General features: G+C 43.6%; 1 protein-coding gene across 1 annotated transcript; it reads left to right on the top strand.

The window, feature by feature from the left end:
* Window positions 1–10,547: 10,547 nt before the first annotated feature.
* Window positions 10,548–25,119, top strand: LOC126248338 (very-long-chain 3-oxoacyl-CoA reductase-like; the record flags this gene model as incomplete). Its single annotated transcript, XM_049949234.1, has 5 exons — window positions 10,548–10,607; window positions 10,685–10,760; window positions 18,843–19,183; window positions 24,292–24,507; window positions 25,006–25,119. Coding segments are annotated over 5 exons (807 nt in total), but the record flags the coding sequence as incomplete, so codon positions are not given.
* Window positions 25,120–26,165: the final 1,046 nt, after the last annotated feature.

The raw sequence follows: 26,165 nt of genomic DNA on the forward strand, positions 1-26,165 counted from the left end.
CAAGGCAGAAGCGACTCTCATCGCTGAAGACGACACGTCTCCATTCGTCCCTCCATTCACGCCTGTCGCGACACCACTGGAGGCGGGCTGCACGATGTTGGGGCGTGAGCGGAAGACGGCCTAACGGTGTGCGGGACCGTAGCCCAGCTTCATGGAGACGGTTGCGAATGGTCCTCGCCGATACCCCAGGAGCAACAGTGTCCCTAATTTGCTGGGAAGTGGCGGTGCGGTCCCATACGGCACTGCGTAGGATCCTACGGTCTTGGCGTGCATCCGTGCGTCGCTGCGGTCCGGTCCCAGGTCGACGGGCACGTGCACCTTCCGCCGACCACTGGCGACAACATCGATGTACTGTGGAGACCTCACGCCCCACGTGTTGAGCAATTCGGCGGTACGTCCACCCGGCCTCCCGCATGCCCACTATACGCCCTCGCTCAAAGTCCGTCAACTGCACATACGGTTCACGTCCACGCTGTCGCGGCATTTTACCAGTGTTAAAGACTGCGATGGAGCTCCGTATGCCACGGCAAACTGGCTGACACTGACGGCGGCGGTGCACAAATGTTGCGCAGCTAGCGCCATTCGACGGCCAACGCCGCGGTTCCTGGTGTGTCCGCTGTGCCGTGCGTGTGATCATTGCTTGTACAGCCCTCTCGCAGTGTCCGGAGCAAGTATGGTGGGTCTGACACACCGGTGTCAATGTGTTCTTTTTTCCATTTCCAGGAGTGTATATGCAATAATATTTCAAACTTTAATCCTTTTAATTCACAAGGTTCACTCCGCAGAGAAAGATATTCTGCTTTCAACCATTCCTTTTTCCCTTTAACAGCTGCAAAAAATATCAGAGATTTTAGCACTGAATTTGTAAAAAAAAAAGTCAGACTTATTACTTGGTTCTCGAGATATTAAACATATTTTCTTTCACTTCACCCCAAATTAAAAGAAAAAAAGTAAGTTAATTGAACTCTATGTTTTTGAAATTATGCTACCCACTTGTCAACGAGAAGTAATTGTTTCATCCACGCTTTGGAATTCCGAACACGTAAATTCATTGAACTATCTTGGATGTATTATTTCACGTATACGGTATATCATACGAAGCATATTACAGACTAAATCATTTCATATCACATGAAACATTACGTAAATCGGCTTTCTGTTATTTCTTTACTTAACATTATTAAAATCATTCATTCGGCGCATGCTTCTACGCGCGGATGGTTGTCGCAGAAGCGGCAATAGCGGCCAGAATACGGTCTCTTCTCGTTGAAGGCGTCGCCCATACCGTGCTTACCCTTATACCACTCCGAGGCTCACCAGATAACATAACATTTATGTAGATACAAATAATATAATAACTGAAATGAAAGGTTGTGTGGCTAAGGCCTCCCGTCTGGTAGACCAGACAAGGCGGGCAGGGTCGGAAGCCGAGGCCTGGCCGCGATGCCTCCCCCTCCCATCCCTGAATCACTCCCTCAAAGTAGCTTTTTTATTTTTTTATTTACCAGGACAGAGTAAATGGACAAAGCTTAAATACAACAGAAATGCCATCCTTCCGGCGGAAATAACACGAGACATTACACTCGTACAAGACGAGCAATTTTTTTTATTAACAAGTTGTAGACCTAAAGAATAATAATACTGATGTAAGCTAAGAGGTGTGAAGCAATAGACAGTGGAGTGGGGGAAATACCAGCGTGTTCTGGTATAGTGCATAAAAGAAAGGAGGCGCGTGTCCATGCGCCTACTCCACTGTGGGTTACAATATAGAAAGTAGCGCAGAGAGTCTCAGATGTCAGCGGGGGGGGGGGGGGGGGGGGCGGAGTGCTGTCGGCGTGTGGCACCATCCAACTGAGCGGGCGTGACGTAAAGATCGCGTGTAGGTAATTGACGACGAAGGCGCGGTAGCGCGGTCGGTGCTCGACTTCACTGTGGGCGGTTTGTAAGTACTGCCAGAAATCAAGGCGTGATTTCTCACCATCATAATACATATAGGTGATCGTCCATCCCTTGACCCATTCAATCGCATGATTTTTGGTGTCGGGGAAATAAGTATCCTCAGGATGGATAAAAGTCCATGGGTCAATCGAGACCGGCGAAACGCGGAGGTAACAGGGAACGAACTGTCGGCCAAGTTTCCAGACGTCACTGGTGGCAGCACAAGTCAGTTGGTGGACATCGTCATCCATGACGTGGCAAATGGAACAAAGTGGAGAGTCCGTTAGTCCGATGGCGTGAAGACGTTGATTTGTGGCGAATTTTCCACTTGCGACGTGGTACCATGTTGCCCGGACGTTGGAGGGAAGAAAAGGCTGGTGGATATGACGCCAAACCGTGGGCCACCGCTTGGACGGATGTCTGAGTTCGATATTGTTTCTGGATATGGAACGAAGCAGGGGGGTGTAAAAATCTTTAGGTCGAGGAGAACGCGTGGTCGGTAAGTGTGTGTGAACATAACTGAAGTCGACGATGAAATTAGAAATGTGTGTCAGATGGTGCTTGATGTGTCCGACTGGTACTGGTGGTGTTATGGTCGCGGGCACAAGAATTTCCAGCAAGCTGCGCGTAAGGGAGGTGCCCCTGTGCCACTGATTGTGCATGGTGGACATGTACAAGGATGCCGCTCGGAGTCGGACTCTGACAAGGCCGAGGCCTCCTGCTCGCAGGGGAAGGGTGAGCGAGTCGTAGCGGACCTTAAAGAGCGTACCGGGCGTAAGAAAGTATCCAAAAGCAGCCTGGAGGCTGCGTCCAATAGTCGATGGCAACGGGAGGACCTGTGCGATGTGGACCATTCTGGACGCCACATGTTGATTGAGGTATTGGACACGTTGTAAAGAATCGAGCCGGCGGAGTGGATTTTGTCGCACCGTCGTGCGGATAGTTTGGAGTGCACGCCGAAAATTGATGGCAGCGGAGCGGCGGACGGTGAAAATGATACCAAGGTAGCGTCTTTTTGTACACACGGGAGAGGTGCTAAGTCGTCGTGTGAGAGGCCGCGTCCAATGGACATCGCCTTGGATTTAGCCACATTCATGTTACTGCCCGCTGCGGTTCCGTACGTTGATATCAAATCAAGTACCGTTTGTGTTTCACTCCGTGAGCGGACCAAGAGGAGGGGGTCGTCCGCATACGCACGACATCGAAAACTCTGCTGTCGCAAAGTGAGACCAGAAAGGTGGCTCGTCAGACTCCCGATGAGTGGCTCCAGGCTTATGGCATAGAGCAGGGTCGAAAGTGGGCAGCCTTGCCTTACGGAACGCCGGATCGCCACTAGTCCCGCCACGCGGCCATTAACCTGAATCAGCGATTCGGCGGTGCCGTACAGGCGCCGGATGACATCGATAAAGGCTGGTGGAAAACACATGCGGTTCATCACTGAGAACAGAAAACGATGCCGCACCTTGTCGAATGCGCTGTCAATAGCAACCACCGCGGCGCGGAGTCTGCACGCCGCTGCCAGTGCAATTAAATCGCGACATTCTCCTGTGGCCGTTTGTATATTAACTGAGCCACCCGGAGTTGTCTGTTCCGGGGACAGAATGCTAGGCAGGACCTTGCGGCATAGCGTCGCCAGTAGGCGTCCAAAAATTTTATAGTCTGCGTTAAGCAGAGTCAGGTGACGGTAATGTGCTGTCGTCACACCCGGTGTCGGTTTGTGGATGGGGATAATAATTCCCGTGACAAAGGACGGCGGTACGGCGTTCCCCATCGTCAGCAGTTCATGAAACATCGTCGTCTACCGTGACGCCATTAGTATGACGAAAGCGCGATAAAATTCTATCGGCAATCCGTCGACACCAGGTGACTTATTCAGAGCACCTTTGTTGATTGCATCGTGGACTTCGTCACGCGTAATTGGCTTCATCAGCTCGTTCGCTTCGTCGCTGGCGAGGGTGCGAGTTACATGTGGTAACACAGACTCCTCAGCATGGTTGTTGGTAGTCTCCTCCTGGTACATTGTACGGTAGTGGTCTACAAAGGCACTGACGATTTTGGCCTGGCAAGTGACGTGCTGGGCGCGACAGGTGTTGATCTCGGTGATGAGTCGTTGTCGTCGATGTTTCCTATCGGAGGGGATATGATGCATGGTGGGATGTTCCTGTTTCGCCGAATCTTGACACCGGGTTCGCACCATAGCCCCCTGTAGTCTACGGCGTGTCAACGTTACAATTTGCGCCTTAATCCTGCTGCGTTCAAATGGTTCAAATGGCTCTGAATATTATGGGACTTAACGTCTTAGGTCATAAGTCCCCTAGAACTTAGAACTACTTAAACCTAAGTAACCTAAAGACATCACACACATCCATGCCCGAGGCAGGATTCGAACCTGCGACCTTAGCAGTCACGCGGTTCCGGACTGAAGTGCCTAGAACCGCACGGCCACCGCGGCCGGCCCTGCTGCGTTCCCTCTGGGTGTCGGGGGTGGGCGGCTGGGCGTCCAGGTCGCGGAGAACTGCGTAGAACTAGTCTGTAGTGTGCCGGCGCCACGTAGCAACTTCCTTGCCATACTGAATCAAAGTACCTCGAATGGCAGGTTTGGCACATTCCAGCCACCAGGTCAAGATCGTGCAGTACTTAGGTAAGTGACGTTCACAGGTGGCCCATGTCTCGGTAACACGTTGAAGACATTTGGGATCATGAAGATGGGATGTGTTTAGCTTCCACAGTGCACGACTACGCCAGACCACTTGCTGGGGGAGGAGAATGTTGCAGATGTAGGCACAGTGGTCCAAAAAGGCCAAGGACCAAAGTTCTGCACCTTGGACTGCAGGTGTGAGTTCCCGAGAGATGTAAATCCTATCAAGGCAGCTCACGGAGTGACTCGTCTGGTAAGTATGTCCATGCCCGTCGCCATGCCGAACTTCCCAAGTGTCGCAGAGCAACAGATATCGGACGACAAGACGCTATTCGTGACAGGTGTTGTAGTGGGGCACTTGATCCTTAGGGTGCAAGACACAATTAAAATCACCCCCAAGCAAGTAATGGTCGCAGCGTCCAAGAAACAAAGAGGCGATTTCTTCTGAATAGATGAGTGCCCTGTCGCGTCTGCGGGTGGAGCCTGACGGATCGTAAATGTTGACAATACGCGTCCCTATGACGGTGACAACCATGCCTCTGTTGGATGTGATATTGGCCACTGGAATGCCTTCTCGGGCATAGATGGCTACGCCGCGTCCCAGGTGGTCACCAGGAGAAGAATAAGTGGTATATCTCGCGATGTCTGGAAGTGTGTCCAAGTGTACTTCCTGTAGTAGTGCAATGTCGACGTCCAACGCCCATATCATCTCTTGCAGCAGTTGAAGTTTCAAGGGTGAGGTGGTAATGGTGTTAGTGTTGATTGTCGCTACTCGGTAGGTTTGGAGCTGCACCCCGCTGTGGAGGGGAACTCCACCAGGGGAGGATGAAGAGGGGCGAGGCAACGGCGAGTCGTGCCGTACACCACCTGACAGCGTTATCAGCAGCGTAATGAGGCTTCCGTCTGGGGTAACTCTGTCCCCAGCGTGTGGTCCGGGCTTTCATCGACGTCCTCACTCCACGCCATTGAAGGCGCTGTCGTTGTGATGGTCGTACGTTCCACTTCGGTCGTAGGGGCGGAGGACGTCTCGGCGGCAGTTGCAACGGTGGAGTCCATTGGTTCAGGAGCAGCTGGGCGAGCCAGTAGAGTAAGGAATCGACACAACCACAGTCGGCGTCATGTTGTCGTCATTCGTATCGTCGTGCAGGTTCTCCGAGGCCTCGTCGGGTCGGACGGCCTCTAGAGCACCAGGGGGAGGTGATCCGTCTCATTCCGAGACCGTACGGCGACTCCTCTTGCGCCTCTTAGGTGAACGAGAGCGCCGATGCGTAGGTGATCGGTAAAACCGTCATCGGAGCCGGAGGTGCCATGGTAGCGGCTGGAAATTGGGTGATTCGTCGCTGAAGACACTCAGATCTGAGGTGGCCTTCTTTGCCGTATCCGGAACAGGTCTTGGGTTGGCTGTCGTATATGATAACCGCGCGGCACTCGCTAATTTGCAGGTAAGATGGCACTTGGCGATGGAGATCGATGGTGATCTGTCGTACACCGTTAAGAACGCGGTACGTTTGGAATTGCGCCCAGCGTTCGGCAGTGTGGCCATGTACAGTGCCATAGGGGTGGAAAGCCGCGATAACGTCTTCCGCCGGGAGCTCGAATGGGAGTTCGAAAATTCGTATGGTGCGTATTGTTGTTGTTTTAGGGGAAGGAGACCAGACAGCGAGGTCATCGGTCTCATCGGATTAGGGAAGGACGGGGAAGGAAGTCGGCCGTGCCCTTTGAAAGGAACCATCCCGGCATTTGCCTCGAGCGATTTAGGGAAATCACGGAAAACCTAAATCAGGATGGCCGGACACGGGATTGAACCGTCGTCCTCCCGAATGCGAGTCCAGTGTCTAACCACTGCGCCACCTCGCTCGGTGGGTGCGTATTCTCAAGCCTGCATGGTCGACAATGACCGCACCGACATTGTTTCGGCGTGGCAAAAGCGTAATCCATGTTTCGTGTCACGAATTATTCTTTCACATGCCGTGTCATTGACGACTTTGAAGTACACTGTACTGCTTAATATGGACAAATGGATGCCCAAGATGTCGGAAGCTGGGATCTTAGCAACATCGTGTAGGAAGCGTTTCACTTCCAAGGCCTTTGGTCTTGCGTAGTCGTTGCAGAAGTTGAATCGTAGTGTTGATTTTCTAAAACGGTTGGCCATGGTTCTAGTACACGTAAGTGACGGCCGCTGAAATGTAAACAACAGCGAGCGCGCGCGCTCCGCAGGCGGAAACAACAACACGTCCGCACTGCGTGGCGGCGATGCCGACTGTAAAAAAGTGACGAATGGGACTCTATACAGCGACCGATCCACTCAGCGGCGGACATGTATAACAACTACAAATACCTTGTGTCTTATCATCCGATCACGCTGGCTGGTAAAGTGTCGTGAGGCAGAAAAACATATTTGTAGCGCTACACCGTATAAGCGATTATTGATACAGGTTCCCTTTAATTTTGTAGCTTGCTGTCCATAGTTGTAGTTCGTAAATACACTGAGGTGACAACAGTCATGGGATAGCGATATGCGCATATACAAATGGCGGTAGTATCGCGTACACAAGGTATAAAAGAGCAGCGCATTGGCGGAGCTGTCATTTGTACTCAGGTGATTCATGTGAAAAGTTTTCCGATGAAATTATAGCCTCACGATGCAAATTAACAAACTCTCAACGCGGAATGGTAGTTGGAGCTGGACACATGGGAAATTCCATTTCGGAAATCGTTATGGAATTCAAAATCCCGAGATCCACAGTATCAAGAGCATGCCGAGAAACCAGATTTCAAGCATTGCCTCTCACCACGGTCAACGCAGTGGCCGACAGCGTCCACTTAACGATCGAGAGAAGTGGCGTTTGCATAGAGTGGGCAGTGCTAGCACACAAGCTATTGTAAAAACTGCTGAACTGCTTCGTGGATTTGGGAGTACAGAGTTACAAGTTAACATATTGGATGAAGAAAATTGTGTAGTTATACATGCAGAGAATGGTCAAGTGCATTTCCGAATATCAATTTGAAATCATCCTGTAAATAAGATGTACACATAACAATGAAATACTACTATGTACATGTATAATCAATTTGTTGCTTGTTGTACTGAGAAGCTCTCCTGTGAACCTTGCAGAACCAGCACTAATGGAAGAAAGGAGTGCTAGTTCTGCAAGGTTCGCAGGAGAGCTTCTGTGAAGTTTGGAAGGTAGGAGATGAGGTACTGGCGGAATTAAATCTGTGAGGACGGGGCGTGAGTCGTGCTTGGGTAGCTCAGTTGGTAGAGAAGTTGTCCGCGAAAGGCAAAGGTCACGAGTTCGAGTCTCAGTGCGGCACACAGTTTTAATCTGCCAGGAAGTTTCATATCAGCGCACACTCCGCTGTAGAGTGAAAGTTTCATCCTAGAAACGTCCCCCAGGCTGTGGCTAAGCCATGTCTCCGCAATATCCTTTTTTCCAGGAGTGCTAGTTCTGCAAGGTTCGCAGGAGAGCTTCTGTGAAGTTTGGAAGGTAGGAGACGAGGTACTGGTGGAATTAAAGCTGTGAGGACGGGGCGTGAGTCGTGCTTGGGTAGCTCAGTTGGTAAAGCGCTTGCCCGTGAAAGGCAAAGGTCCCGAGTTCGTGTCTCGGTCCGGCACACAGTTTTAATCTGCCAGGAAGTTTCTTTACATCGAGAATGTTCAAAGAAGGGCAGCACATTTTGTATTATCACAAAATAGGGGACAGAGTGTCACTGAAATGATATAGGACTTGGGGTGGACATCATTAAAATAGAGGTGTTTTTCATTATGGCAGAATCTTCTCAGAAAACTTCAATCACCAACTTTCTCCTCTGAATGAGAAAATGATTATCATAATAAAATAAGGAAAATCAGAGCTCGCATGGAAAGATATAGGTGTTCATTTTTTCTGTGCACTGTTTGAGATTGGCATAATAGAGAATAATTGTGAAGGTGGTTTGATGAACCCTCTGCCAGGCACTTAAATGTGATTTGCAGAGTATCCATATAGATGTGGATGTAGATGAACAGAGGAGATGAGACAGCACATTGTGCACACTGAGTAGCTAAAGAACTACACTGAAATTCAAACAAGGACAATGATGAGCACCGTGATGCAGACACAATGTATAACCCTTCATCTCTACATATGCAAATGTATCATTGCAAATGCCACATGTGTTGACACAGTAGTATTTTCCTGGCATTTCATACTAGTACTCGCTTCTTACTACAGCTTATACATGTATTGACTGACTATCCGAAGCACTCTAATAAGATAATCTACAAAGACAACATTTCAATTTCTTTATAACTTCACCGGCTCATAGATGGGTGTAACGCAGACAGATCCATATGTCAGTCATCCTTCAGTGGCCCACAAGAAGTATATATGTCAGCACAAGCTGGCAGAAATGAACTGAGATGATAGGATATATATCTTTAATTACTTTGGTCTTGAGATGATTGGGATTCCTGTACATTACATCTCAAACTCAGTTCCCCCACCCCACCTTCAGAATCAAGTGCCACAGCCGAACAATACGTTTTGTAAACCTACGTTGCCAGTTTTGTAAAGGCCTCATCACTACTGCTGTGGAGGCTGCGTTGCCACTGTTGTCACTATTGTTATGGTAAGCTGAATTTGGGAGTTCGTGAAATGGCTTCTGGTACAGTACACTGGTAAGACAATTTCTCCCTGCCACTATTACACAGCTATGCCCCAGGGTCAGGTAACATGATAGGAGAACAAAGATTCTACAACACTCCAACAAATTAGTCACACAGTTACGCAAATGAGTGAAAAAGTTTGCTTATCTTTGTGACTTGTTGAATAATGAAGTCTGCAACAGTGCTTGTAATACAACACAAAAATGGCCCTCAATGGCTAAATGCAAATAATCATATGTAAACTTCACAGTACATAGCAAATGCAATTTATAACAACTATCTGTTCATGTCCAAGAGTTCACTAAACAATGTTCCCTGTCAAAGTCAGCCCTGGACGATGATCTATAACCAAGTGGGTGAGCACTGCTCTTCTATCTTTTGAGTACCCTTCTGTCTGTTGTTGCACGGTCATTGGTGGATTGTACTCGGGCAGCAGTTGGCCGATGTGCTGGTAGAACTGCACAAGTGGCGAGTCTCTATGGCATTGGCACCAGCTCACATTGTACAAACATAAAGCAATTAGTCCTCAAATGAAATGTGAATTAACTGTTCACATGCATCCCAAGAAAATATAACTCCATACTAACAGCTCAACATTTGGCTCACACTGTTATACATTATTCACTTCATTGCTACCATCTTTCAAAATATGCACTCCATTGAGTGCCCCCTTATCCTTGAACAAGCTACACTGGCTACTTGTTCGACATTTTCTGAAAATGCTACCACCATGTACCATTTGATCTAATTGTACCTCCATTCCATCCTGTATAGCAGATGGCATCTTACCTCACACAATACTCTTCTCAGGCATGGAAATATCCTTTTCCATAATGACAACATTCATAATGCTCCCTTCTACAATCCACACTTTTAAAATCAGATCCTTTTCCATTATGTTATCCCCCCCTTCTCCAGTTCACATTCTTAAACTTACTCACTAAATACATTCCACTTCCATCTTCTTCCTCATAATCTTATTTCTCCAAACCATAAAACCCTAAGATGATTGTAAAGGCCTAAAATATCATCTGCCTGCAACAGTGCCATCATCAAGAAATCAACAGCAATGCATCAATTCCAGAGAGAGAGAGAGAGAGAGAGAGAGAGAGAGGAGGTGTTTTGTTGAATGATAGTACAGTGCAGATTCAGACTTCTTACATTCTAAGTATCATGGGTACAATAGGGAGAAAAAAGTAAAGACGTGGAATTTCACCTTCCATACTAACATAATTGTACATTAGTGATTTATTTACAAAAGTGAAGATTTTCTATAAGTAATGTATTCAGTTTAACATGTTTCAGTACTGAAACTGGTTTCAATTTACTTTTTCAGTTGTCACAGGAGCAACAGATGGAATTGGGAAAGCTTATGCATTTGCTGTAAGTATTAAAATTATTTTTACACTCAGAGACAGCTGACAGATCCTTCTCTTATTAACATTTTATTATATTTTCAGCTTGCAAAGAAAGGACTGAACATTTTGCTTATCAGCCGATCTCGTGAAAAGTTGATAACTGTTGCAACAGAGATACGTAAGTTATTCTAAGATACTTACCATTAGCAGATGTCCTTTTTGTTGGGTTGCAGTTATAATTAGTATTTCTGTGAATTTCTTAGTACCTACTGCACCTTTCACACTCCATGGGTCGATGAGGCATGTATGAGTAACATACTAGGTAGCACATTATCTTAACTTGTTCATCACAACAAATACTTACAGATTTGTAATTCATTTCTGTTGATAATATTGCAGTTATTTCTCACAATCTGCTTTTAAAACACCAGTAACATGCTGCACACACACACACACACACACACACACACACACACACACACACACACACACACACACACACACACACACACACACACACACGGTTCATCTATCAGGTGAGCACATTAAGCTTCTGGCTTTGGAAAAAAGACCATAAACAGCAACATTTAGTGTGCCTGCAAAGCATGAATAAATATGAATTATGCATTTGATACAATATCACTGTTCAGTTATTGGGAAGCTGATTGTGGTTGATGGTAGTGTTTAGTATTCAGTGGTTATATCCACAGTCAACAATGAAGGTGAATGAGAAAGCAATATGTCTCAGCTGCTCAGTACATTGTTACTTATTTTCACACAAAAGGGTATAAAACAGGAAACAGAGAGTGAACAATATAACTATGATACAATTTTAATGTTACAAATTGTGTAAGTATAGGATGGTATCCTAAAATGAAACACCTATGTTAGAAGTATGATCCCAGATGTAGTTAGTAGCTATTTGTTTTTGTAGGATTTTTTAAATTGGGTGTTTAGTGGAATTCTGAGAGTTTCATCTCTTCTTCCATCCACTTGTAAGCTGTGAAGTTACTAAAGATATAAAAACTCATATTAAATGAACTTTTGGTAAATGTCTAGTACCTCACGCCACAGAAGTCGAACACGCACCAGAACAAATGGACGTGCTCAGCCCATAGAGGGCTCCGCATCCGCGGCGGCTATTCCGCGCAGCGAGGGTGCCACCGCTACGCCACGTGCAGACAACGGCCAATAGCCGCTCCCTCCGGTTTCGTATATAGGGACCCGCTCTGCCCTAGTCCAGTCAGTCTGGTACTCACTCTGAATTGAGTTTCTATCTCGGCGGTACTGCGCTCTTGTCGTTGCTCATTGTTGACTTTTGCCTGGCTCTGGTTCTGAGTGGATTTACTGTTGGTGTTTGGTGTTGTGGTTTCTACAAACCTCCGTTGTTTATCTCTTCCTTGATGTGTCGGTCATAGTCGGTCATGGTTGATTGTTATCGGTTGTCGTTGGTCTGTCGTCCGACTCGTCCTTGTGTTTACCTGGTGGTGCGTGCTCCACCGTCGGTGGCTTCCCCCCCTGGCGGCTCCGATCCGCAGCCCAAGATGTTCCCACAGTTGGTTGTGGTTACTACAAAATGTTTTTACCAAAAGTTTGTGGGAACTCCGTGACAACAAAGAACATCACTGGCAGTCAACTGAGACCATGTGTGAGAGATCTTTGACTGTCAGTTCACTAACTGCTTCTAAATAGAAATATGTACTGTGATTGTACCACCTTAGTGAAAATAAAGCATGTGCCTACTCAGATTCAGGTTGTGTTATTATACATCCTATATCTCATCCATAGTGTATCTCTGTATTGGTGACCTATGATGACCATGTTCATGTTTAGTTTGGGACATGTACGGTTACTGTGCAACTACAATACTGCCATTGTGCCTCCATTGCACAGCGCATTTCACACATCTGGACAGCAGCTCTTATGCTATGGTACCCAGGGTTATGGCCAGCACCCTTCAAGCCCCTCAGGTTATCAAAAGTAATAGTGACACTCTTCATGAAAGTGCTTTGACAGTGAACAATGGTGCTGAAAAATTGAGTATGTCAGACAACCTATTCTGTGATTTCACAATGGACTCCACTTCTCTCATGAACCAGGCTACTTCCGAGCCACATCAGTCCAGTTGGTTGAATTTGCATTTGATCATTTTCGCTGGGGTGTGCAATGTGCACAAATTCTTTCACTCCAGGACTCATGCAGCTGGCTCATTTGTCTTCCAACTTGTCTTCTGTGCATCCAGTTATGCCACTTACAGAACCTAATTGCACTGCTGTTCTCCCACTATGGATGTCACTGTGGCAACCTACTGGACTAAAGATGCATTTTAAGCTACCACTTTTTTTCCTGATCAACCAAATCTGTGGTTTGCCATCATGGACAACATTTTTGCTTTGAGTGATGCCATCAGTGATAGCACAAAATTCAACACACTGCTTAGTCACCTGGGTAGACAGGTGGATATGATAAGTGATATCATACTTGCCCCACCCTCATGTAATAAGTACTAGCTTGCTAAAATGGCACTCCCTCACCAACTCATCCACTTCCTGGAAGAACAGTTACACCATATCCTATAGAGGAAAGATTTAAAGGACAGGACTCTGTCACAACTATGGGTTTGGTTAAGCACTCAAATTGATTTACACCTCATACCCTGTCATACATTATGGACATTGCGGGTCATTAAGCTGCCCAGAAATTCAACTGACCATGTTCACGCATGAGCAAGAGCCATTTGATGCATGCTCAAACTAGTAGACAGAATATTTCCATCATTCAGCATCAACAATGTATTAATAACACTGACAACAATGATGTCAAACATGACTTGCAACCATGGTAGGACCACAACTGACCTTCCGCCTATCATCACCCAAGCTGATCACGCCCAACCTCCACCATACCTAATGTCACCACACCCAACCAGACCAATGACCTATGCACCATCACAACAAACCCCTGCCCACTCACAATCTGCACCACACCCATGTCTGTGCAGAGTTCCTTCTGCCGGTACCGTACACAATTTGATGACTCCACTCACAACTGTCATCCACCATGTGACTTACCAAACTCGAAGTATGGATTGCAGAAGGTGCTCTGAACCTAGCAGGTTATCTAAGCCACCTAGACACCCAGAACAAGGATGCCACCTTGCTCTCATCAGGATAACAAACTCTTCATTCTTGGACCCATCAGTGGCACTGCTTCCTTGTCAACTCCAGCTTGGAAGCCCGTACTTTGCTGCCCTCTTCTTCATCCCTGAAGCCTGTCTGCTCAGCTGTCCAGCTCTGAACTGCAAACAACTATTATTGAGTGTAAGGATCTCAGACACGTACACTGGACCTCAGTTTTGATGACATTTTCACCTAGACATTTTTAGTTAGGGAAGTGAGTGAGTCAGCACTCGATGCAGACTTCCTCCAACACTTCTGCTTGGTTCCCAGTCTGCCCAGTGGTGTTTCAGCTGCTCTACAATAGACATTGCTGGCCATATCCCCTCAGCAGACCAGTATAATGGCACCACCCACTTCATGCAGCAGCTTCCGCCACTCATGATAATGCCCATTAGCCGTTGATAATGCCCAATAGCCTCCACATTATGAGACATATTCAGAAGGAACAACAGCTCTATTTTGACATGCATGTGGCAAACATCCACATGCAACATAGCACTAATGCTATCTTACATAATAATTCATTAAGTCATGGAAGAACTCCACATGACACTGCTCCATCCCTACCAGCTATGTGCTCCATCTCAACCAGCTATGTGAACCACCTCCACCTGATTCCAACGTAACCTCTGCTTTTCTGATTGAGTTGACCCTGAAGATCTTGTGCCACCTGTGGATACACCTGGAGCATCATCTTCATCTACCAACACAAAGTTCAGTACTGTGCTTTTCATTCAGCCCCCTCCCACCTCTCTCTAATGTGTGTCTGTGCTCTTCCTCGCAAGACTGGCTTGTGCACAAACTTGTGCACCCCCCCCCCCCCCCATACCCCCCTCCATTGTGCATCATAGACTGTGTAGACTACCACCACATTTACTCTGGGTCACTAAGGCAGTGGTAGATGAACTACAAATTGGCATCATAAGACCATCTGACTGTTCCTGTGCTTCACTCAACAAACTGGTTCCCAAAAAAGATGGGTCTGTCAGATTGTGTGGTGATTACAGAGTTCTCGATGCTTGTACTATACTGGACTGCTACCCAGTTCTGAACATGCAGGATTTCACTCATTATTTGGTGGACCCCTCTGTTTTTAGTTTCACTGACTGCAAGAAATCTTAACTGCAAATCCCTATGCACCTGGGCAACATCCACAAAACAGTTATTATCACACCTTTTGACTTCTTTGAATTTATGTTTATGCTGTTCCAACTTAAGAACACTGCTAAAACCTGGCAGCACTTCATTGACAGTGCACTATTCAAGTTTCTGTTTTGTTATCCCTATCTCAACGACATCCTAATTTTCTCAACAAATGATGACTCCCATAACATAAGTCTCAAACAAGTTTTTTATATGCTCACTGACAGTGGAGTTGTGATCAATACAGAAAAATGCCAGTTCTGACAGAAGGAAGTTGTTTTCTTTGTTCATGTAGGAAACACCTCTGGCATTCACCCTACACCACAGTGTATAGAGACTATTCAACAACCACTGCCATCACAAGACTACCAACAACTATATCCATTTTTAGTCACAGTAATTTTTTATTGTAGGTACCTTCCACAGGCAGCTTCCTTTCAGATGCCATTCACTCAAGCTCTTACTGGCAAGAACACTACTAGCAAATGCAAACTTACGTGGACATAATAAATGCAATCTACTTTCAAACACATTAAAGACTGCCTTGTCCATACATCAATTTGGCACATCATCTCCCTGACTTCCAGATCATCATAACAGTGGACATGAGCACTTCCGCTATTAGTGTGGTGTCACCGCCAGACACCACACTTGCTAGGTGGTAGCTTTAAATCGGCCGCGGTCCATTAGTACACGTCGGACCCGCGTGTCGCCACTGTCAGTGATCGCAGACCGAGCGCCACCACACGGCAGGTCTCGAGAGACTTACTAGCACTCGCCCAAGTTGTACAGCCGACGTTGCTAGGAAAGGTTCACTGAGAATTACGCTCTCATTAGCCGAGACGATAGTTAGCATAGCCTTCAGCTTAGTCAATTGCTACGACCTAGCAAGGCGCCATTTATCCTTTGCTATGTATCTAATGAAGCATGTACAGTAACAAGACCAATGTTCACCAATTGTGGATTAAAGTTAAGTATTCCAGCAGCTACATACTTTTCTTTATAGCATTCATTAAGTATCCTGTTTCAGACCTCACGCCATCCTGCGTGAGCTTATAGCGTACATTTCGGCTTCCTCAAACAACACGGTGTTGGCACTTCTGCCGACACATCAATTAGCACTGTCTGCAGCAAGAGGTTTGGGGTGTGTTCAACACCCACCCTGGTTTTTATCACACAAGCTCCCACCTTTGCATTGTTTGTGGTCAGTGCATGATCAAGAGCTGCTAGCAGTTTACAAATCAATACATAACTTCAGGGAATACATTGAAGGATGCTTTCTGATTATTTGTGTGGATCACTGTCTGCTCACTGACTTTCTCTGAAACCCCCCCCCCCCCCCAAGGGACACTTGCCTCGTGACAGTTTTGCCACTTGGATTACATTATACAGTTCACTACCAATGTTTGTCATCTCAGAGGTACAGAAAATGTCATGGCAGATTACTTCTCATGCATCAACACCATGTCATCCCACTTTGACTATGAACAGCTTTCCAAAAACCAACAGCAAACCAGTAGATACATGCTGTTCTCACAACCCTTCCATGAACCTACAGATTGAACTTCGACCAATCCTGGGTGCAACCCACCTGATTCTCTGTCACATTACACAAAGAAGATCATGCTCTCTTGTTCCCCACCACCATGCCATCTTTGACCAGTTACATAACTTGGTGCACCTGTGCATAAGTCCAATTATGTGCCTGGTGATGGACCATTTCATATGGCCTATTGTGAAGGAGAATGTTAGCTTTGGACCTGTTTTTGTGTCCCGTGCTAAAAGAGCAATGTTTCATGCCATCCTCAACTGCCCCTGGGTCACTCTGAAGTTCCAAGAGGATGTTTTTAGCACGTGCATGTCAATCTTGTGGGACCAATACCCATCTCTGATGGGGCTATCAGTACATCATGTCAGAGATCAACCGCATCACTCAACAGTTAGAAGTTGTACCACTCAAAGATACAACCGCTGACTCTATCACCAAAGCCCTTATTGACACGTGAATTTTATGCTTCAGATGTCCCAGGTCTAAAATAACTAACGAAAGTCAGCAGTTTGAATCTGCTCTCTTCCTCGAATTGTGCAGCATGGTCTGCACCTGTCACTTTAGAACAACAACCTATCACCTACAGAGTAACTGGCTCATCGAGCAGTGGCACCACACCTTAAAGACAGCTCTCATGTGCCACAGTGGACTTTGAACAAAGACATTACCGCTGCTACTTCTGAAAGTGCTTACGGCCCATAAATACAACCTTGGAGCTTCACCCGCTGAAACTTTGTACAGCAAAATGTTCTCCCTCTGTGCAGACTTTGTGTCCCAATAACCTTCAACTATACCCTCACACTTGCCCAGCCTGGTATCATAAGTAAAACAACACATCACTCACCTCTGCATAACTCCCCATCTTCTGCACTCAATGCCTAAAGTTTTCCTGACTATGAAGTAACGATGCTGTGTGGTGACACAATATAACTAGTCTTGCAAGCCTCATTCTCATGTCACCACAAGCTGCTTCAACAGGATGAGCACACCTTTGACATATTATTACATGGGAAACCTACAAAAGGGTCCATTAATCATCTTAAACTGGCACAGACCGTGCAAGAAGCTTTACTGAACAATATTCTCTGGCAAGCTCCCCTCACTACTCTGGCAAACAGCCCTCCCACCAGCAGTGACATACCTCCAGTCTTCAAAATGCACCTTGATATCCACAACTTTCTCCTGGAGGATCCTAACATTGAGTTGCCTGACAATGACCTTCTCATTGAAGGGCAGCATCCTGGCTGCCAGACTGCAGACAGCTCTATTGCCCATCACTTCAGGGAAACAGTTAACAAACCACATGATGTCGATACCACTGCTCTCACCTTCCACTTCTCCATTGATGGTAACTTCAACATCATGGTTTCACACCTACACCTTCTGAATCACGCACCCTCACTGGCACCTGGTGAACTTTCTGCCACCCCTCCAACTTCTGACACCACCATGCACTCAAACTTCGGCCACATGCATCAGGTATTGGTGTGCCTTCACAACTACCACCTTAATGTTGTGCGGTGTACTTTGCCTCCCAGTGTTGACCCCACAGCAGGCTACAGAATGCCTGGCATGTCCACATGGCACCCTGGCAACCTCTCCGTCTTCACATTTTCTCACTGCCCCTGCACTCCACACTCTCCCCTCACTGTGCTAAACACTATAGGGTGGACAAGGGGGGCAGGGCAGGGGGGGGGGGAGGTGGGGTAAGGGAACTACATGACAACAAAGAACTTCGCTGGTGGTCAACTGAGACAATGTGTGAGTGATCTTTGACTGTCATCTCACTTAACAACATCTGAGTGTAAAGATGTAACTTCATTGTACCATATTAGTGAAAATAAAAAGTGTACATACTCAGATTCAGGTTGAGTTATTATACATCCTACATCTTGTCCATAGTGTAGCTCTTCAAATTCATTTAATATGAGTGTTTTATACCTTCAATAACTTCTTAGGTCCAAAGAATAAATTGTGCAATGGATACTGGCAAGAAGGACTGAAAAAGGCGGAGCAGTATACAAAAAGAATCGGAGAGATACAAAGAGAAGAAATCATGGAACAAAAGTGGAGAGAAAAACAATGTGACAAAGACACACAAGGAACACTAGCAAAGACACTTCACAATTTTGTTTAGTTTAATGTTGCCTCCTTGAAACAATAATTTTTGAAAAAAATCTCTCACATTAAATTACTCCAAATGGATACCAAAATAGTTCCCTGAACATCTCTACAGATAATTTTTACCAGCATTTTTGTCTTTATGGCCAGAATTAAAAAGAGGGAGATGTAAAGTCACAGTTGTTAAAAATATTTAGTACGTTAATATTATATTTCCAGAAACCTATTATTAATTAAATGATTAAAACCTTTTTATTTTTTCTTTCAGAAAATATCCATAGAGTCTCCACAGAATTTGTACAAGTAGATTTCACAATATATGACAATACTACCTATTCTCCTATAGCAGAAAAGTTATCGAGTTTGGATATTGGAGTTCTTGTCAACAATGTTGGAATGAGTTACTCTTATCCAGAGTACCTGCATGATGTGCCAAATAAGGAAAAACTGTTCCTAAATATTATAAACTGCAATATTGGTTCTGTAACTCAAATGACACAGCTAGTCATTCCTAGCATGCTAAGCAAGGGAAGAGGTGTGATAATCAATGTATCATCAACAGCAGCACTTATTCCGAGCCCGTTGCTAACTGTATATGCAGCATCTAAGGTACTGTATAGCCTTGACACAATAATTTTTTACAGTATTGATTTACTTTAAATCTACTGTCCAATTGACTACATGACACAAAAATGTATTTCATTGTACAGTCAAGTCTCTGCCTTAAAGCTCCAGTCCAACCGTGTCCCACTATATTAAATATAATCTCATCTGAAACCAAACTATATACATAATAATTTATTTTTAGTGAGACCTTGCCTGTTCCTATGACTACACAAGATTCACTAAACCACACAGCATAAATTTCAGTATGTTTTCTTCGAAAAGGTTGCAGGTCATAGCTGGTTTTCTACTCTTCACTCATCCTATTGAGTTATCATTCCATCTTTAGTAACCTACCTGTCAACAAAGCATTACATGCTAACTTCCCTTCCTTTTTCTTCTATTGTAATGTGTTTCACTGTTTTTGGTAACACACATTACATTTTCTGCTCTATGTACTGCCCAGCAGCCACTTCTCAAATTCTGATATAACTGAGCAAATAATTATGTTTATCAATAGAGACCACACAATGGCTTGTCCACACTAAATATAGTTAAATCTAAGCTGAGGCCCTGATAGTAATGCACTGCTGACTAGCTGGAATGTCATCTTCTGCTAATGGAATCATTGGGGTGTGCTAAGGAGAGGCGCTTAGTCAGCGCATGACCCTCTCCTGTCTACATCGGCTATCCAAACTCGGAGCTCCTACTTGTTCCAGTATCCCATCAATTGGCCTTACAAAGCAGAGTGCATTCTCTCCTCATATTCCGACCGAGGAAAAATCAGTGGCGGTACTGGGAAGAATCAAACTCGAGTCCTCTGTGCGGCAGTCAGACGTGCTGACAGCTTGATAACAGAAGATGATGTAACACATTTTCCTTGTGGTAGGATGATCCTTGCTGTCCATTGTCACCGTAGCACATGTACTGCACAAGCAGTTAAGGCACTGGACTCACATTCAGCAAGATCGATCTCCAAATTCCAAATCTGACTATACAGATTAAGGACAAACTTTCTACTTATTATTTAGAAAATTTATTTTGCTACCAGAAAATCTGTTCATCTCTGCATACTACATTCGACTAAAATTTTCACTTGCAGAGAAAGTATCGCATCCTTTATTATGGTAACAACAGCACCATTTTTAGGTACTTCTGACTGAGTACTCTTCAGATTCATTTCAAAATTATCTTGCACCAAGTTCGTCTTTAACACTGTAGGTGACCCTATTGTCCCTATTTTGTTCCCCTCTGTAGTCAAGTGGTCAGCACTACTGACTGCCATGTGGAGGAACTCTGTTCAATTTCCAGTACTACAGGGTTTTGCTTCATGAAACGACATGAAAGGGTGCACTCATCTTCGTGATGTCAATAGAGGAGCCACTCGACTGAGTAGTAGTGGCTCCGAGTCATGAAAACTGTTAACAGCCAGACCGATGTCCCTCGATATCACATCTGGTCGTGCCATTGACAGATGACACTGTGGTCAGTTGATACCGTCAGGCCCACTGAGACCTGTGGGCAGAGTTTACATTTATATTTATTTATCCTACCTATTATGCTGCAATATCCTCTATATTTTGCTGATGACATTTTGTGTCAATTGCAATTGTCTGTAAATGCAGTTCCGCCATCAGACTTGATGAAGCTGGTGACAGAGAGAAACTTGCTACGGTCTGCAGATACAAGAAGCACCACTGCCTGAGTGATAGGCTGAACCTCAGAACCTAGCCACATCTAAACTGATGTGCAACATATTAAAATGTAAATAAAACTTGCTACTTCAGACTCTCTTTTCAGATATTCTCTACTGCTGTCAATGCTCACTACGGTTGATCAGATAAACAAGAATTGCATCCTCATTTGTAGGCTCATCTTTCTCAAATTAACTTGTAACTGAAGCTTTTAGGGTGTGGACAAGTTAACTGCAACACCAGTGTCCAAAAGTTAAATGTAATTAAGAAAAGAGGAAGGGTGAGCAATCACATTACTATCAGGATTTACTCACAAATCAGGATTACATTACCTAAATAGAAAAGCTGTAATGTGTGGTTCGAATGAGAACAGAGAAAGATAAAAATCAATGTATAACTCAATATGTCTCATATTAGCATTTTTTATGAGCAAATTTGGTGAAATTTATAACTCATTTCCAAAAATATGTCACGTGGACCTAGTTTAATGGAATAGAATTCTCTGATGTACACTTCATTCTCAGGAGGATTGGTTATGTGAGAAAATGTCATTTTAAGGCTTTAATGATGGGGTTGCATCATACTGGAATTGTTAGCTGTAGGGCAATACAAGGTTGTCCAAGAAACCAGTGCACAAAAGGGCTGGTGTCTGCATGATGAAATCCACCAGTTTCTCTATAACAATTATATGCAGAGCTTAGAGTTGTGCCAGTAGTTGTGGTTTCCCAGAAATCTATCTATCAGAGGCTGACAGCAGTTGCTGTGTATGACGATGTGTGTCATTCCCATCATCCGCCTCATCCTCTCCTCTACATGTTCACTGTGGAATCAGTTATATCAATATGGACCATGAAGAAATGTACAGTTTTACAGATAAACCCAACTTTGGTTTGGAAAATATGTCTTGCCATACATTACAGTGGAAAGAAATTTGAAGGCAGTATAATCACAGGAATATTGTCAAAAGAGATCTGTTTGGTGGTGGCCTGATGTGGGAGATTATTATTTTGAATGTGACTGTATAAAGCCATATCTTACTTGGTGGGTGATGGAATACTGTTAATGCCGAAAGGCACAGAAATGTGGTGCAGTGCAGTTGGTTCAGACTATCGCAAGCAGGGGTGATAATGATCATCTGCATTACGCTGCAGTAGCATATGACTTTCTCACCAGTGAGATTTCTATTTATGGGACTGGCCAGTGCAATCTTCCAGAATTTAACACTATAAATCAAGATCTCACAAACTGTGAGGTACATGGCAAGGGGAGAACAAAAGGTGTTCGTATAATTTAGAATTACAATTCTGCTTCATCATTTGAAAAAGAGATTTAACAGACACTGAAATACTCCATACAACAGCTTGATATATAACAGTTATTTATTTCTAATTTCATTTAGAAGTGATAGAGGAGACTACGAGACATGAATTTCAAAAAAGAAAATTTGTCATTCAATTTGTTAGGAAAACCAAGCCTTTATTTGGAAATTTATGATATATAGCTCTGAAAACACATATATATTGATTTTTCCTGAAAATCTGAGAGAAAATACTAAAGTTTCATGACCATTTTGAAGTCTTTATCTTAAATTTATGACATATGGAAGTGTAATGTTACACTGTTAACAGTTTCATACATACATATGGAATTTCAATTCAATCAAACAGAAAGGGGCATAAATATTGATTTTAAAAGGTTTTAAATTACAAAGACACATTTGCAAACACATAGGGTTAATAAATCTTTTGAAAAGCAAGGAGAGAGTGGAGGGATGATTTTTCATCAGGTCATATGTTTGAAAAAGTCTTTACAGATGGGGAAGCTCTGCTGTAGTTTATGTTTTCAATGAACAGACAAAACTGATTACAGCCCATCAACCAAGCACTCTTCCAGACTTCATCTAAAGAATGGGATTAACTGCCAGTGGAACTTTTAATGAAGCTCATTACAACACTATTATAACATAAAGATACCAGTTGTCAAAGCATAACTGCAATATGTATCAACTTCTTACAACTTAGCTTTCCTAGGCTGAAATGTACAAGGCGTGTTTTTTAAGTACGTACAGTTTTGCCACGCCGCGGCTGCAGCGCTGCGGCCAGTGTTCTGCGCATGCGCACTGGGTACCTACATCTGTTGTCTACGCACTGACACCATTACAGTCTGATTCTTCCTTGTTTACATTGTGTACTGAGTGTTTAAGATGCCTCCGATAATCGTGAGTCCTGCCGACTGTGAAGTACAGGCTGTTATAAGATTTCTTAGTGCTAAAGGCCTAAAAACAATCAGTATTCATCGTGAGATCTGTGCAGTTTATGGAGAAAACATTATGAGTGGTGGAATGGTAAAAAAGTGGGTGAGAGCATTTAAAGATGGCCGAACAAATGTGCAGGATGAACAACAGAGTGGATGTCCTTCTGTCGTTAATGAAAGTTTGGTGCAGGAAGTGGACAATAAGGTGAGAGAAAACAGATGCTTTATGATTTCCTCCTTGTGAGAAGACTTTCCTCATGTTTCTTGTAGTGTTTTGTATGGCATTGTGACCGAGCACTTGAATTACCAAAAATTGTGCACACATTGGGTACATTTAAAAGATCTTTTGAGCACTTTTGGAGACTTATGCATGTGGTGTTGGCTCTGGATTCCATTTCTTGCTCATTAAAGCCTGGTCACATGTACTTATTATCCCCATGGAAGTCTTGTGAACATTGCATGTTCACATGGTGGAATCAACATTGATATATAAAACATGTGTAGGGCACACTCAATGGGTGTTTGTGGTCATCTTGTTGCATCACAGGCTTCAAAGAACTCTCATTGAAAACTGCAGACAGATACAGCAGAGTGAGCTCTATGGGCTTCTATGGAGCAGGTCACATAGGTATCAGGCTATCAAACACCCATGTACAGCAAACTAGACACTGGAACTCTCAAACTCTGATGAAAACTGCCTGGATTAGTGATCATTCCCATTTTGTTTGAGACTGTTTGATACGGTGGTATCTGTTGAGGAAATGAATGATGATCTGCTTATGTGTTTTTGCGTAATTTTTCTGTAAAGAATAAAAATATACTTGATAGCATACCTAGTTACTTTTCTATGCAGTTCAGTGTAGGTTCCATAACATTTTCCACCTAACCTTTCAAATAACCTTTCGAATGGTGTGCATCCATGGATGAATTAATGAAGATAAGACTTGATACATTTTATTTTTGTTTGTTCTTTGTCATGTATTTTATTTTACAGGTGCAGTGCAAACTGTGTGTGTGTGTGTGTGTGAGTGTGTGTGTGTTTGTGTGTGTGTGTGTGTGTGTGTGTGTGTGTGTGTTGAGAGAGAGAGAGAGAGAGAGAGAGATGAAAAATATATTGTGCTTCCCACAGAAAGATTAAAGTTCTTGAATTAAGTAATAAAATTTCAGGCATACACAGAAAAATTCTCGAGAGACCTTGCAGATGAATACCGGCACAAAGGTCTAGTAATACAGTGTGTTTCGCCTGGATATGTGGCTACCAAAATGAGCAAAATTCGGAGACCATCTCTCATGGCACCAGATGCCAAAAAATATGTGGACAGTGCTCTAAAAAAAGTGGGAGTGACAGAAAGTACAACTGGATATTTTCCACACAGTATTCTGGTATGACCATACTCAAAAAAAGCCTTTAACTTTCTGAAAATATAAAATTATTTTACAAAAGAAATCATAACTTTTGACTTTTCCATTTGACACTGTGTGACACAAACTATTGCAATAATAATCAATAATACTTTGTGTAAATGGGCCTGAAATTATCAAAAGCCGATTTAAAGTACATAAGAGCTCCTAAAGGAAACTTGCATAAGGGTACGCAAGGGTGCTGTCAGTGATACTTAATAATGATGTAGAAACAAAACAGCATTTGAAAGACACACTACATTCAGTGGTATTCCATTTGATGATGAGGTCTTCATTGGAAAAGAAACAAAAGTTTGATTTTAAAGATGTATTTTGCATGAGCTGTGCCTCATTTTCAAAGATGACATGATATAATTTTGTATACTTACTGCTCCATAATGACTTCAACTATAATTTTTCTCTACATATAATGTAGCAATTCTTTGAAAATAATTTTAATTTCAATTACATCATTTTCAGGTCTTTACTGTGAAGACAATAAATCTTATCTGCCCACCACTTATAACATTCATCATCAAAAATACACAACATAATATACGCAGGAGGTTTTTAAAAAAGGGACTGACTTACTGAAGCAGATAAAAATGTTTAATAATAGGAATTTCTACGAACAACTAAAATCCTGGCAAGCATCTGAAATGTCAGTCAGGAAAACAACCAAGTGTCTGTTACAGGGCTAACAGAACTTTCCTAAATATGTGGATTTGTGAGAACTGCAAGATGGAGCCAATGCTACAGTCCAGAAGCATGCTGAAGAAGTGAAAAATATGAATTCCATGTTCTAATAGGACACACGTGTGCCCCTTAATTTGTCACATTCTTGCCAAGAATGTAAATATTTTAGAAGTGATACATAATGCATCACAGATTTTAGCAACACAAATATGTATCATAAAAAGCACATTTTCATGCATACATTACATGTTGTTTGTTATTTAAAATTGTTACTTGAATAAATAATGTTGTATAAAGCAGTTAAGATTATTGTTAAGTTCCCAATTCTGTCTTTTTATTTTAACACCTCTCTGTAACAAACAAATGAGGCTGATGGTAATACTGAACTTCAGCTGTGTCAGTGTCTCTATATGCTGTATAACCATATGCATCATTTAATTTGGAAACAGAACAGAAATGAAATCAGAAATGAGAGGACCGCAAAGTTAACTAACAGCTTATATGTATTATTTTTAACTGGTTTTGAAGTAGATAGATTCTTTTCACAAGAAAGTATGAGAACTCAAATTATTGCATTGAAAAGGCTAGCAATTATATGAAAAACAGCTGTTACTAAAAAAACTACACACAATGGAAACAGGAAAAGGAAACAGATTCACAGATATGGATAAACATGAAACAAAAAAGCATGACATTGAAAGTAACAGTAAGTGGACTAGAATATTCAGTAGGCCTGAAATATGAGAGGGAAGAAAGATAATACAGTAAATACTAACAAGTTAGCTACTACATAAAATTGAAAAAATCATTTTTAATGGAAAAAGTCACCTAAACAGAAATAATGTAGCTCACAAGTGCAGTATGGGCTGGAAATTTATTTTTCTAAGTCAAGTAAAATACAGATCAGCATGGCATTGCATGCTGCATGTGTGAGAAAAATTTAA

This window comes from Schistocerca nitens, chromosome 3 (genome assembly GCF_023898315.1).
Source record: "Schistocerca nitens isolate TAMUIC-IGC-003100 chromosome 3, iqSchNite1.1, whole genome shotgun sequence".
NCBI lineage: Eukaryota > Metazoa > Arthropoda > Insecta > Orthoptera > Acrididae > Schistocerca > Schistocerca nitens.